The 25,694-nt window shown below is 35.5% G+C and overlaps 4 protein-coding genes and 1 pseudogene across 5 annotated transcripts; 2 read left to right on the top strand and 3 right to left on the bottom strand.

Moving 5' to 3' along the window:
- Positions 1-10,743: 10,743 nt before the first annotated feature.
- Positions 10,744-11,193, top strand: LOC119998616 (S-protein homolog 20-like). The gene has a single exon (XM_038845954.1). The coding sequence runs from the start codon at positions 10,744-10,746 to the stop codon at positions 11,191-11,193; it is 450 nt and encodes a 149-aa protein (XP_038701882.1).
- Positions 11,194-12,003: 810 nt separating this feature from the next.
- LOC119998713 lies at positions 12,004-15,017 on the top strand (annotated as a pseudogene).
- On the bottom strand, positions 14,949-16,167 carry LOC119998712 (polygalacturonase inhibitor-like). The gene has a single exon (XM_038846087.1). The coding sequence runs from the start codon at positions 16,124-16,126 to the stop codon at positions 15,128-15,130; it is 999 nt and encodes a 332-aa protein (XP_038702015.1). The 5' UTR covers positions 16,127-16,167; the 3' UTR covers positions 14,949-15,127.
- A 1,108-nt stretch (positions 16,168-17,275) lies between these two features.
- On the bottom strand, positions 17,276-18,372 carry LOC119998615. Its single transcript, XM_038845953.1, has 3 exons — positions 18,172-18,372; positions 17,950-18,078; positions 17,276-17,902 (listed from the first exon to the last, which is right to left on the bottom strand). The coding sequence occupies exons 1-3, from the start codon at positions 18,370-18,372 to the stop codon at positions 17,276-17,278; spliced, it is 957 nt and encodes a 318-aa protein (XP_038701881.1).
- Positions 18,373-19,032: 660 nt separating this feature from the next.
- On the bottom strand, positions 19,033-24,182 carry LOC119998710 (bZIP transcription factor TGA10-like). 2 transcript variants are annotated; one of them, XM_038846085.1, is made up of 11 exons: positions 23,807-24,182; positions 23,608-23,720; positions 23,002-23,078; positions 22,723-22,875; positions 22,540-22,608; positions 22,392-22,451; positions 22,224-22,301; positions 22,036-22,108; positions 21,638-21,909; positions 20,729-20,968; positions 19,033-19,347 (listed from the first exon to the last, which is right to left on the bottom strand). In XM_038846085.1, the coding sequence occupies exons 1-11, from the start codon at positions 24,025-24,027 to the stop codon at positions 19,198-19,200; spliced, it is 1,506 nt and encodes a 501-aa protein (XP_038702013.1). In that variant the 5' UTR covers positions 24,028-24,182; the 3' UTR covers positions 19,033-19,197. The 2 variants fall into 2 exon arrangements, with proteins under 2 accessions (XP_038702013.1, XP_038702014.1); XM_038846086.1 differs by lacking the exon at positions 22,540-22,608.
- Between the last annotated feature and the right edge of the window lie 1,512 nt (positions 24,183-25,694).

The following is a 25,694-nucleotide window of genomic DNA, read 5'->3' as shown; positions in this document are numbered from 1 at the left end:
ATGGAGCCAATTTGCGAGCTCCAACATGGGAGAATGACAAAGCTCATGTCCTCATTTTTGCTCTCCATGTGGGTTCCACCTCTAACACACTCACATTTATGTAAAAATTAATATCGAGCCCCACCAAAAATAAAGCCTAACAAATTTATATCATTGTATCAATATATTTTGTCGGTCCAGTCACATCAACAAAATACTCAACCGTATCAACAAAACACTTCTCTCAATACAATTTGTTATCCCCAACAAAAATTACCATTTCAAGTGCTCATGACAACCTCATATTGTTGGGACTTTCAATTGCAGATTCCCGTAAGGTTCTTCATACCCTCATGGGTTGACGTAGTTTTAACTGTAGAGAAAATTCCAGCCCGGTACCTTTTAAGGATATTTTTTGACATCTAGGTCTACTCAAAAAATACATGGACACATAAGTACCCATGAAAATGTCAATTATATCACTATCCAGCTATATATCATTTCATGTTGTTGTCTCAAATTGTAACATGAAAGAAAAAGGTCTCAAATCCAAATGATTCATACGATGGTTCGATACATTATCACCGTTGTTAGACCCTCTTTGAGACGCACAATGTCCAACCAGATTCCGTCCAAAACGGCCACTAGAAAGGGAGACTCAAAGTTGGCCCATTTTGCTCGCTTAATGTTACTGTTTAACAGTAATATTAAAAAGTTCATCTACATCAGAGAATGCTAATATTTTTTATTGTATAAATTTACAATTTCAAAACATAGAGGATTAAGAAAATAAGTCAAATTATTTGATTGTATAATATTACATTTTTAAAATAATAACATTTAAACTGTAACATTATAACTATACAATCTTAGATATGAACTCAATACATCTCAAATTACGATCTCATATCTCATATTATATCTGAGATCTAAGAATATGAAGACGAAGAAGAATATAAATAAGAAGAAGAATAAAAAAAAACCGATTTTTCTTAGATTTCCAATCGATTTAGCGGTTGGAATATCGACAATTTCTTGTAGTGAATTTTTTTAAAAGAGGCATCTATGTGGAAAAGACGTACTTATGTGGAAAATATATTTTCAAGTGGACCTATGTGTCCAATAGTTATCAAAGTGGTACTTATATGACATTTTCTAGCTTATAGAGGTGCTTGATATCAAGCTTTGTACTAAAAATTGAATCACAACTGTGTTCTCTGATGCATTTAAGGCTCATAACAATCCAAATAGGCAGGAAATCATTTGCAAAATTAAACATAGAACTACGGAAAACATTCATTCAGGAACAATTCTAAAGAAATAACAAAAAACCTATGAAAAAAATAAAAATAAAAGTGGTGCCTGACGGACTTGTAGTAATCTTTGCAAATCAATGCTTCAAAATCCATGCCAAACCCATATCCAAGCTCAGAAAAATAATAACACAAGTTGCAATGTTCTTAAGTTATCATGCGTTCTAATCTCACATCTTCCGAATATTTATAAGGAGGCGTGTAGGCTTAGTCTGCCCCTGCTTGGGTTTAATTTATTCCTCCTGTGTGGGACCTGTTGACACCTGTACTTTCATAGGCTTGATCTGGTGGGGTGTCATATATTGTATTTGTACTTGTACTAAAAAAAAGTTATGGCGAGACAAAAGATTAAAGTCAATGTTTATGAAGGCAAGAATGTCCAACAAATTTATGAGCCTTTCAAAATACAATATTACCATAATGTGTTTTGAATATTTAAAAATTTAAACTGGGAAGAACATAACCGAGATAAACTCCTTTATCCTTATATTTTAATATATTAATAGCATCACCCTTATATTTTAATATATTAATAGCATCATATTCAAAAAAAAATTTAAAATATATTATCATAATTGAGAAGATGATTTGATATTTTGAATCTTTGATTATAGAGACAAATTCCGTTGTCCTTACTTACATAAAGGAGTCCTCATTGATATTACATAAATAAATTAAACAACTAAATTTAGTATTTTAATTATTAATTTACATAGTGATAAAGGATAATTTGCAAGATTAGGAGGGAAGAAAAGGTTAAGATGTATTATATTTTTATATATTGTAAGATTATCTTAATTTAAAATTATTAATTTATGAATTGGATAGTGATAAATAAATAAATAAATAAATATATATATATATATATATATATATATATATTATCAGTTGGCAAAAATGGTATGATAAGGGCAATGCATTCTGAACATCCCCTATAGGGATAAATTGATGATAATGTTCCAATTCTATAGTCTTTGATAAGGTTATTGGCAAAACAACACCATTATTATATTTAATTTTCAACATATATATGGAAGCATTTTTAAAACACATAACACAAAAAGAATTCAACCATTTTAGTGACACCCTATGCTCACATATACATATATGTACACACGATACATGGTCTCATTCACCATCATAGGCAGAAAAATGGGTTCTAATTTGTTGTTTCTAGTAAGTATGATGTTGGTTATGACTATGTCTGATGCACTCAAAAGGACAAAGGTAACTGTTAATATTACCAATGATTTAGGTCCTGGAATCGACCTTGGTCTACACTGCAAGTCCGGTGATGATGACCTCGGACCACACGTACTCAAATATCATGGTTATGGCTATAGCTTTCATTTTCATCCGAATTTTTTTGGTACAACACAATTTTTTTGCAAATTTAGTTGGTCGGATCAATGTTATTGGTTCGATATTTACATCAACGAGAGGGATAGGTATGAGTGTGGTGAGATTTCTAACTATCATGTTTGTAATTGGACTATCAGACTAGATGGTCCATGCCTTACTGTTGACTCGCCAACCGAAAAGTGTTTTCCTTGGAATCTTAATCCATGTTAGTCTATCAATTTTGATCCATGGAAGATGAAACTCTCATCCATGTTGAGTATTGGAGTCAATAAATAATAAATATACAGTTCTTATTTATCAAATAAATTTTTTTTTTGTTTCTTAATTATTGTGTATATTTTGGATTCAGAGTCTCTGTAATTTTCGTTTTGAATAGTACAGTCTACAATTTTAACTCCACACTTTATTTTTCTATTTCTAAAACTTTTCTGACTTTTTATCTACCACTAGAATTGTAAACTTAAAGAATTATATCACCAACGATTTAGGACCCGGAATTGAACTTCTGTGCATTGCAAATCCGACAACGACAACCTCGATTTGCATATATATATACACCATCAATTCGATATTTACGTATTTGAGAGGGATAAACATTTGTGTGATGATGGCCATTGTAATTGAGCTGTCAAAATAGATGTTCCATTCCTTATCGCAATTTTGTACAGGTTGATGTATTTTTAAAAATAAAAAATATATATTTGTTAATGTAATCAATTAATTAATTTGTTAAATGTACTTCCTCAAAAAAAATATTTTGATTCACATAGTAGAATTTTTATATATATATTATAAATAGAATAGTAATGTTTGGTGTTGAGTCAGATTACTCAAAAGGAAGAAAGAAAGAAAAAAAGAAATAAACTTTATTGATTATATATTATTTACTTTTGTTACTTTACTTGAATTCTACTGGGTCCACGGGCCTGGCGGCATTGAAAAAGAAAGCCCACCGATCAGCATCTACTTAGCCCATCAATAGGCTAAATGGGCCACCTAGGACCACTGTTTGTTATTGGGTCGGATCCACACCGCACTAGCCGTTGGCCTTCCCTGCCCATTCACGCAGTGTCTGTCTCCTCTCTCCTCTTTCAGAAGAGATCACGAATTTCTGATGATGGGGGCTATTTTCACCGCCAAATTAACTAAGTCCACCCCAAAAATTAAAAAAAACCTCAATCTATTAACGCCCCTTGACCCTACCAATCTACCCCCAATTCTTATATATTTCTTCTTCCTCTCTCAAACCCTAAAACCCAACCAAGAATTTGCCCCATACTTTGGGATGCTTTTCCCCCCTGATTAAGCAGCGACGCTGCTCATTATGGCCTTGATAGATCTGATGTTGAGGGATCATTTTAAAGAATACAAGCGTATGGGTTTCTTTCCTTTTCTTCAGCCTCAGCACGTGACTGCAATGTAATTAGATGGAACAGATTTTCGCCTATCTGTATATGTGTCCCTATGTGTGCGCGTATGGTTGTTGGGGTGGGGGAGGATGCTGTGGGTAGATGGGCATCTGCTTCGCATTTGACTTGGCTTAGTCTCTCAGCTGAACCAAGGCTGCAAGGTTGGTTGGTTAAGATTGCAGGTATGCAAGGGTAGGATTTAGATGAAGAAGAAGGAGGAGAGCAACAAATGTTTAATTTTAATTTTAATTTTTTTTAATCTCATCCGTTGGTAAGATCCAACGGCTGAAATTATGGCGTACAGACGACAAAATTGAAAATAAATTGAAATTGGAGTGTAGTCATAAATATTATATTTTTTTATTGAGGTTTATTTAGAATGGAATGTTCTTAAATAGGGGTGTAAATAATCCTCATCATTTCTGATTTTGATCGACGAATACTGATAACATAACCCTTTGTAGTTAGTGGAATTCAATTTATTGTCTGATCTAGAAGACAAGAATGCTTGCACATGATTCGGCTGTTTTGGGTATTGGATCTGAAGGTGAATTGGAGTCGCGGTTGAGGAGGATGTCGAATCTGTATGATTGTAATCAGAAGATCGATTATGTTTTCAAACCACGGGTATAGTAAACACAAGTACAGGGGTATGAGAGTTTATAGTTGCAGTTAACAAACCGCAGCTATATTTTACCTGTGGTTTCAAAGCGTCGCTATAATATAGGAAAATCGTCGGTAAATTATTCTTATTGCAGCGGTTTGAAGATATCGGATAATGTTTAAAAACTATAAAAATGAAAAAAGAATAATTTTTTATGTGATCATGTTTAATCAATGAAAAATAAATTAATATAAAATGACATATTTAAAATACAATTGTGGGATATTGTCAAAATTATGTATTTTCCAAAATGATAATATAGGTATTTAATTAAAATAAAGGAGGATTTCAAGGATTCCTCCCTCTTTGGTAGGAAAAGAGAATACCTCATTTGGAGAAATCCAACTTTCCTTGGAATCCTAGGATTCCAAGAATTCAGTCATTTCAGTGACACCCCATGTTTACCTATATATGCATGTGTGAGTGTGTGTATATATGTATGGTCTTTCTCAGTCTCCCTCACAGGCGGAAAAATGGGTTCTAATTTGTTGTTTCTAGTAAGTATGATGTTGGTCATGACAATGTCTGATGCATTCAAAGGGCCAATGGTCATGACAATGTCTGATGCATTCAAAGGGCCAAAGGTAACTGTTAATATTACCAATGATTTAGGTCTTGGAATCGACCTTGGTCTGCACTGCAAGTCCGGCGATGACGACCTCGGACCACACATACTCAAATATCATGGTTATGGCTATAACTTTCAGTTTCGTCCAAATTTTTGGGATACAACACAGTTTTATTGTAAATTTAGGTGGTCAGATCAATGTCATTGGTTCGATATTTACATCAACAAGAGGGATAGGTATGAGTGTGGTGAGATTTCTGACTATCATGTTTGTAATTGGACTATCAGACCAGATGGTCCATGCCTTACTGTTGACTCGCCAACCGAAAAGTGTTTTCCTTGGAATCGTGATCCATGTTAGTCTATGAATTTTGATCCATGGAAGATGAAACTCTTATCCATATTGAGTACTGGAGTCAATAAATAATAAATAGAGAGTTCTTATTTATTAAATAAATTATTTTTTTTGTTTCTTAATTATTGTGTATATTTTGGATCCGAATTCTCTACAATTCGTTTATCTAGAATAGTGCAGTCTACAATTTTTACACCACACTTTATTTTTCTATTTTTTAAACTTTTTGACTTTTTTTCCACCATTAAAATCGTAAACTTAAGGAATTGTATACTCTCAAATCCGTGTATTTTAACCTTACTACTCTTTTGTGCAATTCTACTCGCACGTACACATCTGATAATTACTTGACGAAAATGCTTTGAGATTTTAACCCAAAAGTACATACGAGCATCACCAATGATTTAGGTCCTGAAATCGAACTTCTGTTTGTTGCAAATCTGCCAACGAGGACGCCGATTTGCGTATATATGCCATTGATTCGATATTTACGTATTTGAGAGTGATAAACAATTGTGTGATGATGGTCCTTGTAATTGGGCTGTCAAAATAGATGGTCCATCCCTGATCGCAATTTTGTACATGTTGGTGTATTTTTAAAAATAAAAAAAATATATTTGTTAATGTAATCAAATAATTAATTTGTTAAATGTACTTCCTCAAATTCAGTATAAGACTTAGGGGTCCGTTTGAAGTGGAGGAGAAAACTTTGTTTAATATAAAGTTATCATTTAATGAAATTATCAGGTGTGTGATGATTTTTAAAAAACTCATGATAATATAAATTTATGTGAATTGAAGAGCAATGATGCTCATAACCCCTCACCAGAAGTGGGCCTAAAGTCCATGATGTCACGGAAATATCAGAAAAATAAATTTAGTTGGTTCGAACATTCGACCTTGGCGACCCTAGCGATATAACCAACTGTGGGGTACCTAGGAGAGGTTTTTCTTATTCTGAAATATGAATCTTGGTCTCTATAAGTGAAACATTTACTCGCAAACGGTAATCATTCAAAAAATTTATTAAGATTTTGAAGGCAGACAGTGCAATCTCTCCATCTTCCTCTTGTAGAAATTGATGAAGCCTGCCCATGAGGTTCTTCATTGTTCATACCTTGATGGCCTGACGTAGTTTTAAATGTAGTAGGCTATACAAGGCCTGTGCCAACACTGGGAAAACTAGGGCTGAGATTGGGTCAGTTTTATCGATTGTTATTGGCCAATCGACCCATTAACGATCAGTCGATAATCAACCGTCAACCGACTCACATAGTCGCGTCGATAATATCACCCGACCCATGCATAGATGGGTCGGTTAATGGTTTTTTAAAAGACCTTAACCGACTATTTAAAAGAAATTAGCATAAAGTATAAATATATAATAATATTAACTACTAAGTTAAGAATAAATTATTTAGATATTAATTGTTATTTTTATTTATGTATTTTATTTCCTAAAAAATATTAAAACAAAATACCGATGAACATTGTTCTTCACTTTAGTACTTACTTGACTCTTGCGTTATTGACTTTTGTTATTTTCAAACCCTACAGAAGATTCCAGTCGTCATTAAAGGGGCCAAAACCCATAACCAGAACCTCTGGTCCAGAAGAGAAGGAGACTACTATCACCTTTCTGAGTCGTAGCTAGTCTCTCTCCGTCTCAAATCATATCTCTCCGTCTCGGATTGTCTCTCTCTGTCTCAGCTCATCTCTCTCAGTCCCAGTCCAGAATATTTGGTGTCGCAAATCGCGAAACGAGTCCCAAATCTCACGAATCACGATTCTAATCTCAGATCTAGTGTCGTGAATCGCGAATTGTCTCTCTTAGATCTTCTTCTTGATTCTTTTTTAATATTTTTTTTATTCTCTATGTCCTCTTTCTATATTGCAATAACTGATTTGGCATATGGATGTATTTGATCACTTGTGATATTTGTGTTTGTGATATGTATATTGAAGTAGTGATGTGTAGGGTGAAGGTGAAGTGCAGGTGCTGAACTGCATCTAATGGTGGATACCTTTTTACAATTTATTTTTTTATGTTATTTTGTAATTGATGAAAGTCGGTTGTTGGTACTTTGTCCATTGCCAACCATTATCTGACCACAAAGATCGAGTCGGTAATGGTTTACAATATTGAGCATAGTCGATTGGTTGGATCGATTGGATTATCGACCGATAAGCAATCGAGTTAATCCCCGCCCTAGGGAAAACGGGCCGTAGCATTCCAGCTCCTCTCTTCCTTATGTTCTTCAAACTTGGTTGGATGGTGGGCCTATTTGGAAAGAGGTTGATATTATAATTTCTTGTCCTCTACTGGCTAAAAAAGAATTCCGAAAATTTAGTAAAAATATCGAAAGCATTACATTTCAAAATTTTGATGTTCATAATCTAGGCGACATAATGGATGATCATTTTGTATTAAATGGTCCCCTAAAATTATGGACACATCATTTTGGTAAAAGTATTATCAATTGGGTAAAAAATGATATGATACGAACAATTTGAGTGTATGTACTTTAATGGCTCGTTTGGTTTGCGGATTCGGAGATGAGAATAGAAAGAGGATTCTAGGAAAGTTATTTAAAATACACAATTGTGGGATATTGTTGAAATTACATGTTTTCTAAAATGACATTATATGTATTCAATTAAAAATAAGGGAGGATTCCTCCCACTCTGGGAGGAAATGAGAATTCCTCATTTGGAGGAATCCAATTTTCTTTGGAATCCTAAGATTCCAAGAATTCCACCAACCAAACATAGGAATCCTTGGCAATAGGAAAACTCTTATTCCTGGAAAATTAGATTCCGCGTACCAAACAACACCTAAACATCCCCTAAAAGGATAGATTGATGATTAATGTTCCAATTATATTCAGCCATTTCAGTGACACTCTCTGTTTACCTATAGAGAAAAAAGGGTTTCAATGGAGCCAATTTGCTAGCTCCAACATGGGAGAATGACAAAGCTCATGTCCTCATTTTTGCTCTCAATGTGGGTTTCACCTCTAACACTCACATTGACGTAAAAATCAATATCGAGCCCCACCAAAAATAAAGCCAAGAAATTTATATCATTGTACCAATATATTTTGTTGGCCTAACCACATCAACAAAATACTCAGCCGTATCAACAAAACACGTCTCTCAAAACATTTTGCTATCCCCAACAGAAATTATCATTTCAAGTGCTCATAACAGCCTCATCTTTTTGGGACTTTCAAATGCAGATTCCCATGAGGTTCTTCATACCCTCATGGGTTGACGTAGTTTTAACTGTAGGGAAAATTCCAGCCTGATACCTTTTAAGGAGATTTTTTGACATTTAGGTCTATTCAAAAAATACATGAACACATAAGTACCCATGAAAATATCAATTATATCACTATCCAGCTATATATCATTTCATGTTGCTGTCTCAAATTGTAACATGAAAGAAAATGTCTCAAATCCAAATTATTCAGGCGATGGTTCGATACATCACCACCGTTGTTAGACTCCCCTCACTGAGACGCACAATGTCCAGCCAGATTCCGTCCAAAACGGCCACCAGAAAGGGAGACTCAAAGTTGGCCCATTTTGCTCGCTTAATGTTATTGTTTAACAGTAATATTAAAAAGTTCATCTACATCATAGAATGCTAATATTTTTTATTGTATAAATTTACAATTTCAAAACATAGAGGATTAAGAAAATAAGTCAAATTATTTGATTGTATAATATTACATTTTCAAAATAATAACATTTAAATTGCAACATTATAACTGTACGATCTTAGATATGAACTCAATACATCTCAAATTACGATTTCATATCTCATATTATATCTTAGATCTAAGAATATGAAGACGAAGAAGAATAGAAATAAGAAGAAGAATAAAAAAAAACCGATTTTTCTTGGATTTCCAATCGATTTAGCGGTTGGAATATCGACAATTTCTTGTAGTGAATTTTTTTAAAAGAGGCATCTATGTGTAAAAGACGTACTTATGTGGAAAATATATTTTCAAGTGGATCCATGTGTCCAATAGTTATCAAAGTGGTACTTATATGACATTTTCTAGCTTATAGAGGTGCTTGATATCAAGCTTTGTACTAAAAATAGAATCAAAAGTGTATTCTCTGATGCATTTAAGGCTCATAACAATCCAAATAGGCAGGAAATCATTTGCAAAATTAGACATAGAACTACGGAAGACATTCATTCAGGAACAATTCTAAAGAAATAACAAAAAACCTATGGAAAAAAATAAAAATAAAAGTGGTGCCTGACGGACTTGTAGTAATCTTTGCAAATCAATGCTTCAAAATCCATGCCAAACCCATATCCAAGCTCAGAAAAATAATAACACAAGTTGCAATGTTCTTAAGTTAAGGCGAGACAAAAGATTAAAGTCAATGTTTATGAAAATTCATGAGCCTTTCAAAATACAATATTACCATATTGTGTTTTGAATATTTAAAAATTTAAATTGGGAAGAACATAACCGAGATAAACTCCTTTGTCCTTATATTTTAATATATTAATAGCATCATATTCAAAAAAAATTTTAAAAAAATATTATCATAATTGAGAAGATGATTTGATACTTTGAATCTTTGATTATAGAGACAAATTCCGCTATCCTTACTTACGCAAAGGAGTCCTCATTGATATTACATAAATAAATTAAACAACTAAATTTAGTATTTTAATTATTAATTTACATAGTGATAAAGGATAATTTGCAAGATTAGGAGGGAAGAAAAGGTTAAGATGTATTATATTTTTATATATTGTAAGATTATCTTAATTTAAAATTATTAATTTATGAATTGGATAGTGATAAATAAATAAATATATATTATCAGTTGGCAAAAATGGTATGATAAGGGCAATGCATTCTGAACATCCCCTATAGGGATAAATGATGATAATGTTCCAATTTTATAGTCTTTGATAAGGTTAGTGCCAAAACAACACCATTATTATATTTAATTTTCAACATATATATGGAAGCATTTTTAAAACACATAACACAAAAAGAATTCAACCATTTTAGTGACACCCTATGCTCACATATACATATATGTACACACGATACATGGTCTCATTCACCATTACAGGCAGAAAAATGGGTTCTAATTTGTTGTTTCTTGTAAGTATGATGTTGGTCATGACTATGTCTGATGCACTCAAAAGGACAAAGGTAACTGTTAATATTACCAATGATTTAGGTCCTGGAATCGACCTTGGTCTACACTGCAAGTCCAGTGATGATGACCTCGGACCACACGTACTCAAATATCATGGTTATGGCTATAGCTTTCATTTTCATCCGAATTTTTTTGGTACAACACAATTTTTTTGCAAATTTAGTTGGTCGGATCAATGTTATTGGTTCGATATTTACATCAACGAGAGGGATAGGTATGAATGTGGTGAGATTTCTAACTATCATGTTTGTAATTGGACTATCAGACTAGATGGTCCATGCCGTACTGTTGACTCGCCAACCGAAAAGTGTTTTCCTTGGAATCTTAATCCATGTTAGTCTATCAATTTTGATCCATGGAAGATGAAACTCTCATCCATGTTGAGTATTGGAGTCGATAAATAATAAATATACAGTTCTTATTTATCAAATAAAATTTTTTTGTTTCTTAATTATTGTGTATATTTTGGATTCGGAGTCTCTGTAATTTTCGTTTTGAATAGTATAGTCTACAATTTTAACTCCACACTTTATTTTTCTATTTGTAAAACTTTTCCGACTTTTTATCTACCACTAGAATTGTAAACTTAAAGAATTATATCACCAACGATTTAGGACCCGGAATTGAACTTCTGTGCATTGCAAATCCGACAACGATAACCTCGATTTGCATATATATATATGCACCATCAATTCGATATTTACGTATTTGAGAGGGATAAACATTTGTGTGATGATGGTCATTGTAATTGAGCTGTCAAAATAGATGTTCCATTCCTTATCGCAATTTTGTACAGGTTGGTGTATTTTTAAAAATAAAAAATATATATTTGTTAATGTAATCAATTAATTAATTTGTTAAATGTCCTTCCTCAAAAAAAATATTTTGATTCACATAGTAGAATTTCTATATATATATTATAAATAGAATAGTAATGTTTGGTGTTGAGTCAGATTACTCAAAAGGAAGAAAGAAAGAAAAAAAGAAATAAACTTTATTGATTATACATTATTTACTTTTGTTACTTGAATTCTAATGGGTCCACGGGCCTGGAGGCATTGAAAAAGAAAGCCCACCAATCAGCATCTACTTAGCCCATGAATAGGCTAAATGGGCCACCTAGGACCACTGTTTGTTATTGGGTCGGATCCACACCGCACTAGCCGTTGGCCTTCCCTGCCCATTCACGCAGTGTCTGTCTCCTCTCTCCTCTTTCAGAAGAGATCACGAATTTCTGATTTTGATCGACGAATACTGATAACATAACCCTTTGTAGTTATTGGAATTCAATTTATTGTCTGATCTAGAAGACAAGAATGCTTGCACATGATCCGACTGTTTAGGGTATTGGATCTGAGGGTGAATTGGAGTCGCGGTTGAGGAGGATGTCGAATCTGTATGATTGTAATCAGAAGATCGATTATGTTTTCAAAGTTGTATTGATCGGTGATTCTGCGGTGGAGAAGTCTCATTTTCTAGGAATGAATTCAAAGTAGTTGATTCCAAAGCGACAATGGGGGTTGAGTTTCAGACCAAAACCCTCGCCATTGATCATAAGACCATTAAAGCGCAGACTTGGGATACCGCTGTCCAAGAAAGGTGCGCATCTTGTTCTTGTTTGGTTGGCTATTTTAGTATCTCTTTTGTTTTTTGGTAATAAAAAGAGAAGAGAATGCATACTGTTTTGCTTGCCTTTGGACGAGGTGGGTTTTATTTCAGAAATGGGAAGTAGGTATCTCTCGGTCCTTCTCTACTTGGTGTTTATGGTTGTGTCTTGAATGTCCAATGTTTGTGGTTTTATGAGTCTTGATGTTGATTTAAGATTATATTCGTGTTGAAGAGGCTTCTAAATGTTGTGAATAATTAGAGCTTGTAAATGCCTCTTACCAAACTTCTGGAATTTAATTATCAGTAAGGCTTTCTGGAATAGTTGTAAGCAATAGCTGTTTGATGGAATGATGGTGCTTCTGAGTTTGTTTTGGTTGAGGCGTAAGTAATGGAATTGAGTAATTGCTGACAAAAAAAAAAGATTTTGTTTGTGTAGTCAAAGTTTTTGCTGTAATTCTGAATTGAGATTGACGAAGGGCTTGTAGTTGGCACTCGTTCTTTATGTCACTGTTAATGCTGACGGTATAGGCAGCTTGTGGCCACATGAATGGCGTCTGTGAGAATATTTGTAACTTCATCTGCTCATCAATCCTGGTACTCAAAATGAGTATGAATTTACTCTCTGTAAAGTTTTTGGGTACGACTCATCTTGTGACTCAATTCAATAATTTTTTAGGCTTTTATAGAATGTAATGGCGAGAATATAATAAAACGACAGATACAGTTCAAGAGAACTGGAGAGGGGTGAATCAACTAATTCTTCTTTGTGATAAAAAATGATTGAAGTAAATATTAGAAGTACATTTTGAGTGGTCTTTCCACCTCTTATAGTGCTCAAGTTGAGCCTTCATGTAGAATACCTCCAATCCAATGTATTTTTTGTAGTTTTGTGGCTCCTATTTCTTCAAGTGAAGTCAGCATTTTTTCAGTTAAAAAAAAAGAGAATAAAACTGGAGATTGCATGATCCTATGGAATTTTGTTAGATAGGAACATATTGGCCATGTACTGGTAACTAAAACAAAGTTTCTCCAAAAAAGAGAGCTTGGCTTGCCTTGGGGAAAGCAGTTGAATGAAGCTGATCTTTGACATTATGCTCTTATGATCCTAACACACCTACCTTTTCACAAACATTTCCAGAAAGAGCATTTTGGACGGTAGCTTTGCTCCAGAAATACCAATATATAGCAATCTAAATGAATAAGCTTCCCACTTGGTATTTGACTCTGACTTTTGTTGCAATCCCTTTTGAATAATTCACTGTATCGTGGGGTAACATGCTTTATAGACCCAACCACTGCCCAAAGATGACATAGTTAGTACCTTTCCTGTTATTCTGAAAAGTTTTAGCCAAAGCAAAGGTAATCATTTGTGCAAGCTTGTGGCTCAACCTTTCCACTCTTCAGAATTCAGACCATTCCCTAGCCTTCCACATTGCTCAAGCAAATGTGTGCACCTCTATGAGGACCTCCTTCCTTTCTGTCCAATCTCCCAGTTACTTAACTACACTAGCATAAAAATGAAGAAGAAAATTGCCAAGATGTGAGTCCCATTCAAGGTTCATCCAGAAGAGCTTTCCCGTCCTTAAAGGTGACGCATTTCTGAACATGGCTCTATCTGACAGCTTTTTTTCTATCTTTTGACGTTGTTTGTATTCTTGATGGACAGTAGGAAAGAAAACAAACTATTGACTCCTGCTAGTGTTAATTAGTTCATTACTTACTAATACACTATACAGATTCCATGATGAACTCTCTGCCTTATCCAAGGATTTTAAGGGCCAAGTTATTATTTCTGTCAGGGAAAGGTCATTTGTATTAATTTCTGGGGGATTGGAAAAGTTATTCCAATGGGGGAAATGTCACTTGTATTATTTCTATCAGGGAAAGGTCCATTAATATCGGAGCGTTATAATTATTTCAGTGTATGGTGTCATTGATTTTATATCTCTTAGTGGCCTTTTTATTGATATATATAATCTATCAGAATTTGTAAGATTACATTAGCTATCTTGGTGTTGGGCAATCTCCTTTTCTTTCTCCTCAGATATAGGGCATACTATTGTGGAGCAGTTGAGGTGATGTTAGTTTATGACATGACCAAGCATCAATCATTTGATCACATGGCAAGGTAGCTAGAGGAACTGAGGGGACACGCTGATAAGAATACGGTTGTCATGCTCATTTGCAACAAGTGTGACCTGGGAATGAGGATTATAGTTTCTGGCCAGAAGCAGGATTCTGCAAAGACTGGTGGCTGCTGCGGTTCGTCCTAGTTTTTGTTTACAAATTTTTGTCCTCAAAGTTTTGATTCACTTTAACACACACATATTGTGTAGAAAGTGGGTTAACAGTTAATACTACTGGACGCCTATACCTGGAAAGGGAAAAAAAAAATTCATGGGTGACAAGTTGAGGCATATTAATCTTCAAATGTTTGTCTTCGAGGGGCGGGCAAATTCATGGATTATATTTCTGAAAAAAATAGTAACCTGTAAAGAGATGATGCTTTACTTTCTTTGGCAAAATATATCAGCTTCGAGATACGGTTATCATTGATTATTTTCTTAGAGTAATACAGTTTTCTCAAGCATTATTCTTAATGTAATTCTTAGAGAGAAGTTGCAGAAGAGCACAGCAATGGGAGAACCTTCTGTAGCATTGCCCTTACTTGCAGTTTTCGAGCGGAGCGCCGCACAAGCAGCGGTTATGGAAGTAAGAGGTGTTATCAAAGCTCTGCAACTTGCCACCCTGAGGAATCTGCCCACACAAACTATTGTAACTAACATTCAAGAGCTGCAAATTCAATTGAGTCAACTCCATTGGAAGGCTGCCATAGATCTTGTTGTGATTCAGATCCAAATTTGTTAAGGTCGTTGGGAACACTGCCTTGGACAAATCAAACTCCAACAAATTCCTTGAAACATCAATCATCAGTGTTGTCTTGTTTGCTCCGAACAACATGGAAGCATCTCCTTCAAGCTTGTTCCGCGACAAATCAATGGTATTAAAATCAGCATTCTTCAAAGAAGCAGGTATTTTGCCCGAAAGTTGGTTATGTGACAAATAAAGATCTGGTACTTTGCCATGAAATGCACCGAATGAAGCTGGGATTGAACCAGTAAGCATGTTTCGGTCCAAATGCAGAGCATCAAGATTAGGCAACATAGCAAGCTCGCTCGGGATCGACCCAGAAAGTTTATTGAAAGCAAGATCCAAAAAAGTGAGATTCTTTAGCTGACCCAGAAAGCTAGGTACTGAACCAGTGAGGTTCAACCAGCTAAGACGAAGAAAGTTTAGATTCGTTAGCTTGGCAATGGCTGGTTGTATTGGACCGGTGAAGTTGGTTAACTTGTGGAACACAAGCATTTTGAGAAAAGGGAGGTCACCCACTTCGGGGGGAATTGTGCCGGAGAGTTCTCCAGCGAAGATGGTGAGGGAAGTGATGCGATGAGAAACAGAGTCGCAGTCAACCTGGTACCAGTCCTTGCAGCAATCAGTGTCAGCTTTCCAAGAAGCAAGAATGTACGGGTTGCCGAAGGATTGCTTGATTTGGAGGAGTGTTTTCTTGTCCTGAGGGTTGCATAATTCAGCTGAAAGTGTAGGAGAGACGAAGCTGCTGCATAAGAGTAGCAGGGGAAGTAAAATCTGGGTAATGGAGTCCATCCTCTGTTTTTCTGTGTTTGGCTAACGAGAAAATGTAAGTAGAAAGTATGATTTATATAGATTCTGTCTGCGAAGAAGATGTTGTAATCTCTGACCGAAGAATATAGTTGACTTTGTTGGGTCAAGAATGAAGGCTGTAATCTATCATATCTCACATGAGCTGGATCTAATTCTGCGAGTGTAGTTGCCCTGGATTTGTCGACCTTCTCCAAGTAAACCTTTCCATTTATTGTGCAGATAATGAGTCCTTGAAGAGTTTCAGACGACAAGCGATCTTAATCTGTGGGTTAAATACATTATCATCCAATGACTTGTACTAATATGCTTTGTCCCTCTTGCAGTGGCGAAGTTGAGTTTGGTTTAGGCCCACAGATTAATAGAATTTCAATATTCAGGTCATGTTAGATAAAGATCGAGGATGCAGAGATCTTATTACTCATTGTTTCTCAAGATTGAGGGGCGTTAGAGCATTGAGAGGATCTTTCCCTAGTATGAGAGGATGGGGAAGGACGCACCTCTGGTGTACCAGTTATCGTGCCCACGGAAAACGTTGGGTAGCCAAGTGATCAGATGTGCATAATATATTGCTACCCTTGGAAACCTCACTTAAAAATCAGCTTTACAACTATGAAGATGTTATTTAAGGACATATTAGGTATTCCATATATATATAATTAATAAAAATGGTGTAAAAATAACAAATCTTGATGTACAAATAAAATGACTCATCATAAAATAAACTTGTATATAATCATGATTCCTATCAATGAGAGTTATCTTTCACACAAATTTTCTTCCTTTTACACGCTTGAAAGTACAAAGAGTGCCGCTAAAAAAGGCCCATAAATTTATCCATGATCTTATTACTCACTGTTTCTCAAGATTTTACGGAAGAGGACACCTTTTGAAAGTAGAAAGAGTTCTGCTGAAAAAGGCCCATAAATTCTCTTCATTGGTTGGGCTTTAGTGTTTTTTTTGGAAAGCTTTAGTTATACTCTATTTTTTTTATAAAGACACCCTTGTTAACAGTACGTCAAAAATTTTTTAATTTTTATAACCATACTAAAAATACACCAAATCTGCAACATTTTAGAAATGCACCCGGTGTATAAAATAAAGGCAAAAACAAGGGAATTTACTTCTTTTTAACTATGTCTTATTTGTAGAGGTCACTCCAACAATCTCAAGCAAAGACAGTCGATACTTGTTAGTCTTATAAGTACAATGAAGCATATAAACATATAGAAAAGCCTTGACCACTTGAATAGAAGGAGAGTATGCCCATAATAAATCCTGCACAACATTCGTCGTAGGCTTGCTACGATACTTCGTGACATATCCAAGTTCTATTAACAGTTTAAACAGTTGCTGCATATGTGTCCTACCAGCCATCTCCTTGATCTTCGAAGTACTTCTGACATTGCAAATTGTCCTCATGGCTGAAGCATTTATAGTGTCATTCAATTTGATTTGATGAAAGATTTCTCTGGTCCTGACTTCAGTCTTCCCAAGTCTTTCAACAATAACCTTCTCTTCTTCAGTCAACCTCCCAACAAAGTTGTGCCCTTCAGCTAACTTCATTAATTCATGGTTGTTATGGTCATTCTGGACATGCAATGCCCATTTCTTTGTTGTCGTGTCAACCATTTGCGCTTGCAACCTAAATCGACTATTACATTTCTTTGATGAAGACTTCCTTCTCTTGACAACCCGCTTGCCCTTTCCATTGTCTTTTTTCCATTTGTATGTACCGCTCCTCTCACATCCAAAATAATCCTAGGGGTTTTATTGACATCACTGATATCAGACCTCAAGACAACAACCATCACTCCATTAGAATGCCTAGTCCTCCTTGTCAATTCAATCACCATTTCTTTGCTATCAAATATCAAATCTGTAGTGAATACTAGGGTAGTGTCGTGGTTTACCTCTGGTTCGACAAATTCAGTATCCTGCAACCATGAAATGAAAGAAACCTAAGCACTAAACATTTTGCCGCATAGGATACTCCAATTTTCCCACAAGTCGAACAAGACCTAGACAACGAAATCAAAGTCAAAATACTCACCATTGTCAACAAGGTTGATCACCCAAGTATCCGTGACTTCGTATAGGTGAATGTGAGTCCTTCCATCCTCCACGGCGTCCCAAGCCTTCTCATGGTGAAGGAGGCAAAACAGAGAGTTTTGGTATTGATTTACGTTATTTTTACAGGGTGTTAGGAGCTCAACCCCAAAAATACACATGGTCAACGCAAAGTCAACCAAAGTCGGGGTATGTATAGTAATAATTGAGGTGTAACTAAATTTTTTCTTCTTTTTTTTTGCCGTGAATGGGCGCATGACTATTGGGTTTGTATACCTCTTGGAGTTAGGACGCCGTTTAGGCCCATGGAGAGTACTACCAAACCCATTGTCCCTTCGGTTTTACTTTAACTTAAGCCATGCTCAATTAGGAGTGGGCTTCATATATTGATGGGGTACACAATCCATCATATTGGGCCTTGAATTCGTCATCTTTTGTCTTTTTGTCAGTTCCTATTCCATGCTATTGCCACGAGCTAAAAAGCCTGCATGCAGCAGCAACGCCGAATGGCCAAATGGACGTCTAAATTTCAACACCCGGCTTCTCCTCTCTCTCTCTCTCTTACAACCACCATCCTTTGTCTCTCTATTCACAACAAAACACAGAAAATTCAACTCTTCCCCTTCCCTCATCTTCTTCTTCTTCATCATCTTCTTGGTCAAAAATAGCTGCAAAATCATTACTCCTTTTGAATTTACCGAAACCAAGAATAGAATTTGACAACAGATATATATATATATATATATATATATATATATATATATATATATATATATATATAGAGAGAGAGAGAGAGAGAGAGAGAGAGGGGGGAGGGGGGAATTTCCTGGTGCTTCCAATTTAAAACTACAGTATAATTTGTCTATCTGTAGTCTCTATACAACATCCGTGTGCCTATAAAAGAGAGCCAGGTAATTAATTTAATTAAAGAGAAATTGCATGCACATTAAAAGTCTAGTTTCTAATAATTATCTCTTAATTTTCTATCATTCTTGTCTTGGGCGAGACAGCCAGAGAGAGCTGAGGGCTCGAAGGCGATGGAAGTATTCCGCGATTGCCAGTAAACACCGGGCGGCTTGACGCGTCGTCAGAAGTTGATGCAGCCGGTGAATGCTCTGGTGCCTCAGATTATCTGCCTGTAAGTGTCAACACATGCATTACAAATTAATATTGTTTTTATAAACTGGGAAATCTCAGGCCCAACGGGGACACGCTTAACTGGCCGAAGCCATATGAAGAAATACCACAAAGAAATATGCTATCAATTGAAATCGAATTTTAGATGCAATTATATGCCTAACCCAATTGATTATCGACGGAATTTTTGGACACACATTATATGAAATGTGAAAGCAAAATAAGAAATGTCAAGTCAGCATCTATAATGAATTTGCGAAAGTCATGCAGAATATATATAGTTGAAGATGTGATGTTTTAATTATACAAAAAAGGAAATTAATGACGCATAAGTCAATTAAAAGTGGCAATACTATTGAATATATAGGAAAGTAAACAGGAGATTATATATTGTCATGGTGTGTCATGACTTCCTAAGGTTCATGGTAGGTTGATTAGAGAATTCTACTTGACTTTGTTTAGTCCCTAGGAAAATAGTCAAACTTATTGAAACTTTGTAATCCAGTTAATTTCTAAGTCTATATGTCCGTTTTCAAATTGTTTTTCAAGATGCACTCCACTTTTGTTGTGGTTTATTGCTCATAGTTGGTACGCACGGTGAGAATTCATCTGTATATATACACACACGTAGACACACTTAATTACATAATTGTCATCATTTATTTTGTTTTCCCACTCGAACTAATTAAACAGGAGGGAAGAACCCTAACAATATTTATGACTAGCTAGCTACTAGAACAAGTAGAACATCACCAATTTATTATTATTCTGTACTGTCAAAACAATCTGGTCAAACAATTTTTCTTTGCTGAGACATTTTGGCAAAAGGTTTTATTCGAATGGAAAATAATTCCAAGTTTTTTTTTATTCTTTGATCCTCGTGACTATCTTCATATATGAGCTATCAAAAGGAATTTTATATTGATCAACAAAAGTGTCTTCGGTCAAACGGTTACGACCATGACATCATATACATATGGGAATATGGGGTGGGCCTCAGAGATATTTGTTCACAACTGTGTATACATATATATATATATAGATATATATGTGTGTGTGTGTGTGTGTATATATAGTTTGATACCACATGCATGCATGTAACCACCAAGCCACCTCATGAGGGTGGGACACGGGAGTAGTTCATGAGGCTGGGGTAGGTTTCCCTACCCAAACAAGGCCAGATTATGGTTCCCTATTGGAGCCCACATTGATCATTACCATGTAGACCCCACACAACCATACATAAGCAAAGTAATAAAACCTTCACGTACCCGAAAAAGAAAATTGTTGCTATGCATGGATTGAGGCAGGCATAGAGTTTAGCTAGGACAATAGGAATATTATTAATTATATATATATATATCGATCAATCGTACGTACCTGTCTAACGAAACCTTCGAGGGTAGAGAGTTTGTTAATGGCGATAGCCATCTGTCCCATGTAGTTTGCCATGTTAGGAGGACAACCCAATGAATCAGAAGTTATGGTGTCCGAGAGAGATTGATTCAGTGCTTCAAGCCCCTGTGAGAGAGCAGCCTCAGCCTCCTGTGTTGATTGTTGCAATCCACATATACCCAGTATTTGCTGCTCCGTTAGTGGCTCTATTTGATTGAGTGTGATCTGCAAAATACATACAAAGCACGTGAAATTTCCCACTTGATGACAGGGTAATGAAATCGAGCCAAAATCGAGCTCGTGATCAGAAGAGTACTGCTATAAGTGGGAATCGAACTCGGGATATTTATATAGTAGAAGCAAAAGGAAGAGATGAAACTAAGAACAAAAAACTTTGCTTTCATTAGACACGTGAAGTTGATTCCTTCCACAGTTTGGACAAAGCATGCATGAACCATAAGTGTAAGTAACAGACATGGCTTTATAGGAATGAAACCTAACTCTCCCTTTTTATGGTCATCTTCATATCTACTCAACCTAGTCCACCGACAAGTTCCTCCATGCAATAATAATGATAACTTCCTATGTCTATACTTCTCATCATTTACATACATGGTGAAAATTAATTTGTTATTACAATTTTTACATGCACACTCACAAAACTATATATATGAATGTATCCTATATAGATACAAGAATATAATTGTAGGGTTAGCTAGACCTAATTCCTTTGTCATTGTCTTCTCATATATATTATATCTTGGCTTGTTTTGTTTCAACGAGAAGAGAAACAATTGTGTAAACAACTTATTATTCAATAAAGATGACATATATGTATGTATGTATGTCTATGATCAATATTGAAAATTAGGGTTATGGAGCAAGTATAGGTACCTTGATGAGCTCGGATGGCCGGAATCCGCCCAACCAGAGGAAACAACGCTCGGCGGGGGTCTTCCACGTGCCAGAAACCAAATGGAAGACATCAGTTTTGGCGACCATGGATTTAAGGTTCATCAATTCGTCGTGGTGTGCTAACACATTCTCCACAAAGAGCCGGAGCTCGTTCTCCGGTAGATGTTCTTGTACTGCTGCACGCAACTCGGATGTGAGACGGTGGTGCTCCTCCACCCATCTCCCGTACTCTATGTCAAATACAGCAGCATCTACACGCACAAAACACAGAACAATTCATTTATTTTCTTCAATAAAATTAAAATAAGATGATAAGAAGTTAGAGTTTATTGGATTAGGTAGCTATATATATTTATGATAATTATATAGATTAGTACCTGAGCTAATATTGTTCATGCCAACAGGAACTCCTTGGTCTCCTCCCATTATTCCTCCGCCAAAAAACATGCCCTAAAGAAGAAAATTACACAGAAATATTAAGTATTATTAATTTAATTAACCAATATTTGAGAAACTGAAATTGTCAATATTAACATAATAAAGTGTAGAAAGATAGAAATCTCACTTGAGCTCTTGCTCTTTGCAGCTCCTGCTCTAATTGGGTAAGTTTGATCCTACTTGACTCGAGTTGTTGAACATAAGCCTGTAATAACAAAAACTCCTCCTCAGTTATATATGATTAAAGGATCGGGGACTCTGCAATTCATTTAGAATAAGAGAGTAGGGGAATCACCTTCTTCCTAAGCCGGCTTTTTTTTGCTGCCTCTCTATTCTGAGCAAGTCTCCTCAATGTCTACAAAGAAATTATAGCCATGAAAATTAAACAAACCATGAAAAAAAGTTACATAAATTAGAGAACTAAGAGAACCCAGTTAGGTGACCTTAGGGTCTGGTGTTTTTGGTCCTTCCTGCTCTGAACTCGAGGTAGGACCTTTGCGGTTCCCTTCACGCTGCCACCACCATGACAATAAACAATTCAGAGAGGAAGAAGACCAATTGATTTTTCTTTATTTAATTTCATGAATTTTATGTTTAAGTAATTAATTAATTAGTGAAATATATACCTTGGCTACAGATTTAGGTGGTTCATGAGCAGCTCCCGATGTGGCATGCCGATTATTATTTCTTGCGTTGGCCAACTCCATGGACGGCTCTGATGGTCTCTTGGAACCCCCAGTTGTTGTTACTCCAGGAGAAACTAATCCTGTACTAATACCCTACCAAATACAAATTAACAAAACCCAAATCAGCAATTATAAGTATAACTAATCTTTCAATCTTCATGGATTAAATTAATATATATGTGTGTGTGTGTGTGTGTGTGTGTATATATGTATATATACCTTGGTTGAGGGTGGTTCACCGTGCATAGGTTGAGAAGGGAAAATGTTCAAAGTCAGAGGTCTCATTCCAGAATTCTCTGCAAATTAAATCACACAAATATAATTAATTTTCACAAACTATTAGAGGAGAAATCAGACAAGGCACAAGAGCGGCGTATGAGGAAAATATGAATGAAAGAATGAATTAATAAACTGAAAGGAATCTGGTCTTGATGAAGTTGCAGTGTGTTCAGGCTCAGAAAACTCGTACCACCGGAGGCTTTGACGGTTAGTGATCAACAATCTTTCTTTAACCACAAATTCTATTATCCCTCCAATCTCCAAAGAACAAGAAAGTAGAAATGCAAGAATCAACAAATTGAGAGAGAGAGAGAGAGAGAGAGAGAGCGATTTTCTTAAATTTTTTTAAAAATAAAAAAGAAATCTTCTCAAGGATTTGGTCAAAGCTGCAGGAAGTTGTACTGGGCGGCTGCAGATATAATCTGTTGAACATACTTTTGCCATGACTTTCTCAGAATCTCCCAAACAGAAATCACAGGAAAAAGATCTCGACGACTCAACTTTTAGAAGAAAGAGAGAGAGGGGGGGGGGGGGGGGGTGGCGTACGTCTCTGGTCTTGGGGAGTTGTAATAGTGGAGTGGTCTTGTTGGCCATCCAGGTAGAGAAAAAGAGCTTGATCCAGTTCTCCCAAATCGTATGTGCCTGTACTTTCTTTGCTTCTGCAGCTCACAACATAAAATTATTCACAAAAAATGAAAAACGAAAACCCATCATAATAATTAACTCTAATTCGGACTTTAATTACATGAAGTTGCCTGGGACGATGGAGTTTGACAACGATGATTCCATCGTTTGATACGGAATCTGGTGATCATGATCTTGTAATTGTCGCTGCAGTTGAGGGTGATGATGATGATCGAGCTGCTGATCATGGCTTGTGTGATTCCCTCCACCTTTATTGTGCGTAGCCGCCATGAAACTGCTGATCAGCTTAGTTTCCTGCTCTACACCTACTGAGAAACCCATAACATGTACAGCAGTACAGGATCATATTTCTACACCTCTATCTTCAATCCAAGAGACTATATGGAGAGAGGGAGGAAAGTCGGTTATGATTGAAAAGAGGGAGGGGTTTGATGATACTGAGAACAACAGACAAAGAAAGAGAGAGGAGAAGAGAAAAAAAGGAGGATGGAATTGAATACAAACATACAAATTGTAGACAATAACCTTTCACATTTTTTTATTACAATATTCTCATCCCAACAGTCTCACAAACCCAGTCACTTTTAATCCAAAATATTCCAAATGTTGATATGAACGCGTATGATTTCATATGAATCATATGAGACGTGTGAGGTCCATAATTTCATATGAATCATATCCGTCCATCTCAATATTTAAGATAATTAACATTAAAATGAATGAAATGACCAAAACCCCCTCCTTGGCTCCGTTTACAGTTTTCTTCCTCTTTGACATTTTCAATTTTTTCCCTACAAGATTTTGACCTTTACACGTGTTTTTTCGCTTCTTCAACTTGTCTTCTTCTTCTTCTACTTGTCGGCGGAATTTAGACTCTATTGCCATGCGAAATGTAGTCCAAATGTTCCTAAAAGATGAAATTATCAATTTAAATTATTGAGAAAATCGGTCATTCACCATTATATCAAAGTGACATTTTTTAAGGATATTAGAGTACATTTGTTGATTCGTTTTAGGTCACATATCCGCACGGATTTGTTCTCCTGAACCGTCTCTATAGTATTAAGGTCCAAAGAATATGTTTATTGTATGAGAAATGTTGGACCTTATATACAACTTGATTGTATTATGTAAATCCGATGTGGAATAATAGACATGATGATATGTTAAACCTCGTGTTTAAATCATTCAGGCTAGTATTGCATGTGTATAAGCTAGGTGGGAGATTTATTTAATTAGACTCGAGAGCTACGGTTCACACATGTTTTAAGAAGTTTGTCAAAGTCTAAATTTGCTAGCTCGACTAAATTTTAATTTTTTTAGATGATTTATTTAATTAACTCGACAATAACATTGTTAATTGTCAACGCTTTAAGACTTTTTTAAACCCTTAGTGTCAATCTATAATAAATATCATTAAGAATGATAAACAAGACAATAATATAACAAAAATTATAAACAAGCTCATTGTTTTATTACATTAAACCCTATTTGGAATAATACACTCACACCCCTCTTCATTTTTTTTAACCGATAACAATTCATAAGACTTATTTTTTGGACTAAACCAAAACTTGACTCAGACTAGACGCATAATAAACTCATACCTCATCTCCTAAAGAAACTCCAACTCTAACTCTCCATGGGATTTGTACTCATAACCTCATGGATTCTGAACTGGTAGCCTATCAACCGAACTACCCCTAAAGCTCATTTTTAATATTTGAAAAAAGCTCCTAGGAATAAAATTTCCCAAATTACTTATAAGCCCTTGAGACTAGCAAGCAACGAACTTTGATTGTTAGGGGTGGCAAAACTATATATGGTCCGGATAATTGAATTTGTTTAACCCAGATTAAACCAAGTTTGGACATAAGTTACATGTCCGAAATACGGGTCCAAACACAAAAAATTTGTCTTGTTTAAAATCAAGTTCAGGTTCAAACTCAGAAATCTTATATGATTTACTTGTCCGAACCCTAACACGG

The sequence above is a fragment of the Tripterygium wilfordii genome, chromosome 5, assembly GCF_013401445.1.
Source record: "Tripterygium wilfordii isolate XIE 37 chromosome 5, ASM1340144v1, whole genome shotgun sequence".
NCBI lineage: Eukaryota > Viridiplantae > Streptophyta > Magnoliopsida > Celastrales > Celastraceae > Tripterygium > Tripterygium wilfordii.
Note: the sequence above shows the minus strand (reverse complement) of the source record. Positions and strands in the feature narration are given on the sequence as shown.

Bases quoted from the DNA above. Each gene is read 5' to 3' on its own strand.
- LOC119998615 (XM_038845953.1), bottom strand. From the start codon at position 18,372: ATGTGTATTTTTGGGGTTGAGCTCCTAACACCCTGTAAAAATAACGTA. The intron at 18,079-18,171 runs GTTGTCTAGGTC...TCATGGTTGCAG, and splicing joins AGTATTTTGACTTTGATTTC to GATACTGAATTTGTCGAACC. The intron at 17,903-17,949 runs GTTGTTGTCTTG...TAAAACCCCTAG, and splicing joins GGCATTCTAATGGAGTGATG to GATTATTTTGGATGTGAGAG.
- LOC119998712 (XM_038846087.1), bottom strand. From the start codon at position 16,126: ATGGACTCCATTACCCAGATTTTACTTCCCCTGCTACTCTTATGCAGC.
- LOC119998616 (XM_038845954.1), top strand. From the start codon at position 10,744: ATGGTCTCATTCACCATTACAGGCAGAAAAATGGGTTCTAATTTGTTG.
- LOC119998710 (XM_038846085.1), bottom strand. From the start codon at position 24,027: ATGGGTTTCTCAGTAGGTGTAGAGCAGGAAACTAAGCTGATCAGCAGT. The intron at 21,910-22,035 runs GTACTAATCTAT...TTGTGCGTGTAG, and splicing joins CATGAACAATATTAGCTCAG to ATGCTGCTGTATTTGACATA. The intron at 19,348-20,728 runs GTACGTACGATT...TGACACTTACAG, and splicing joins TCGAAGGTTTCGTTAGACAG to GCAGATAATCTGAGGCACCA.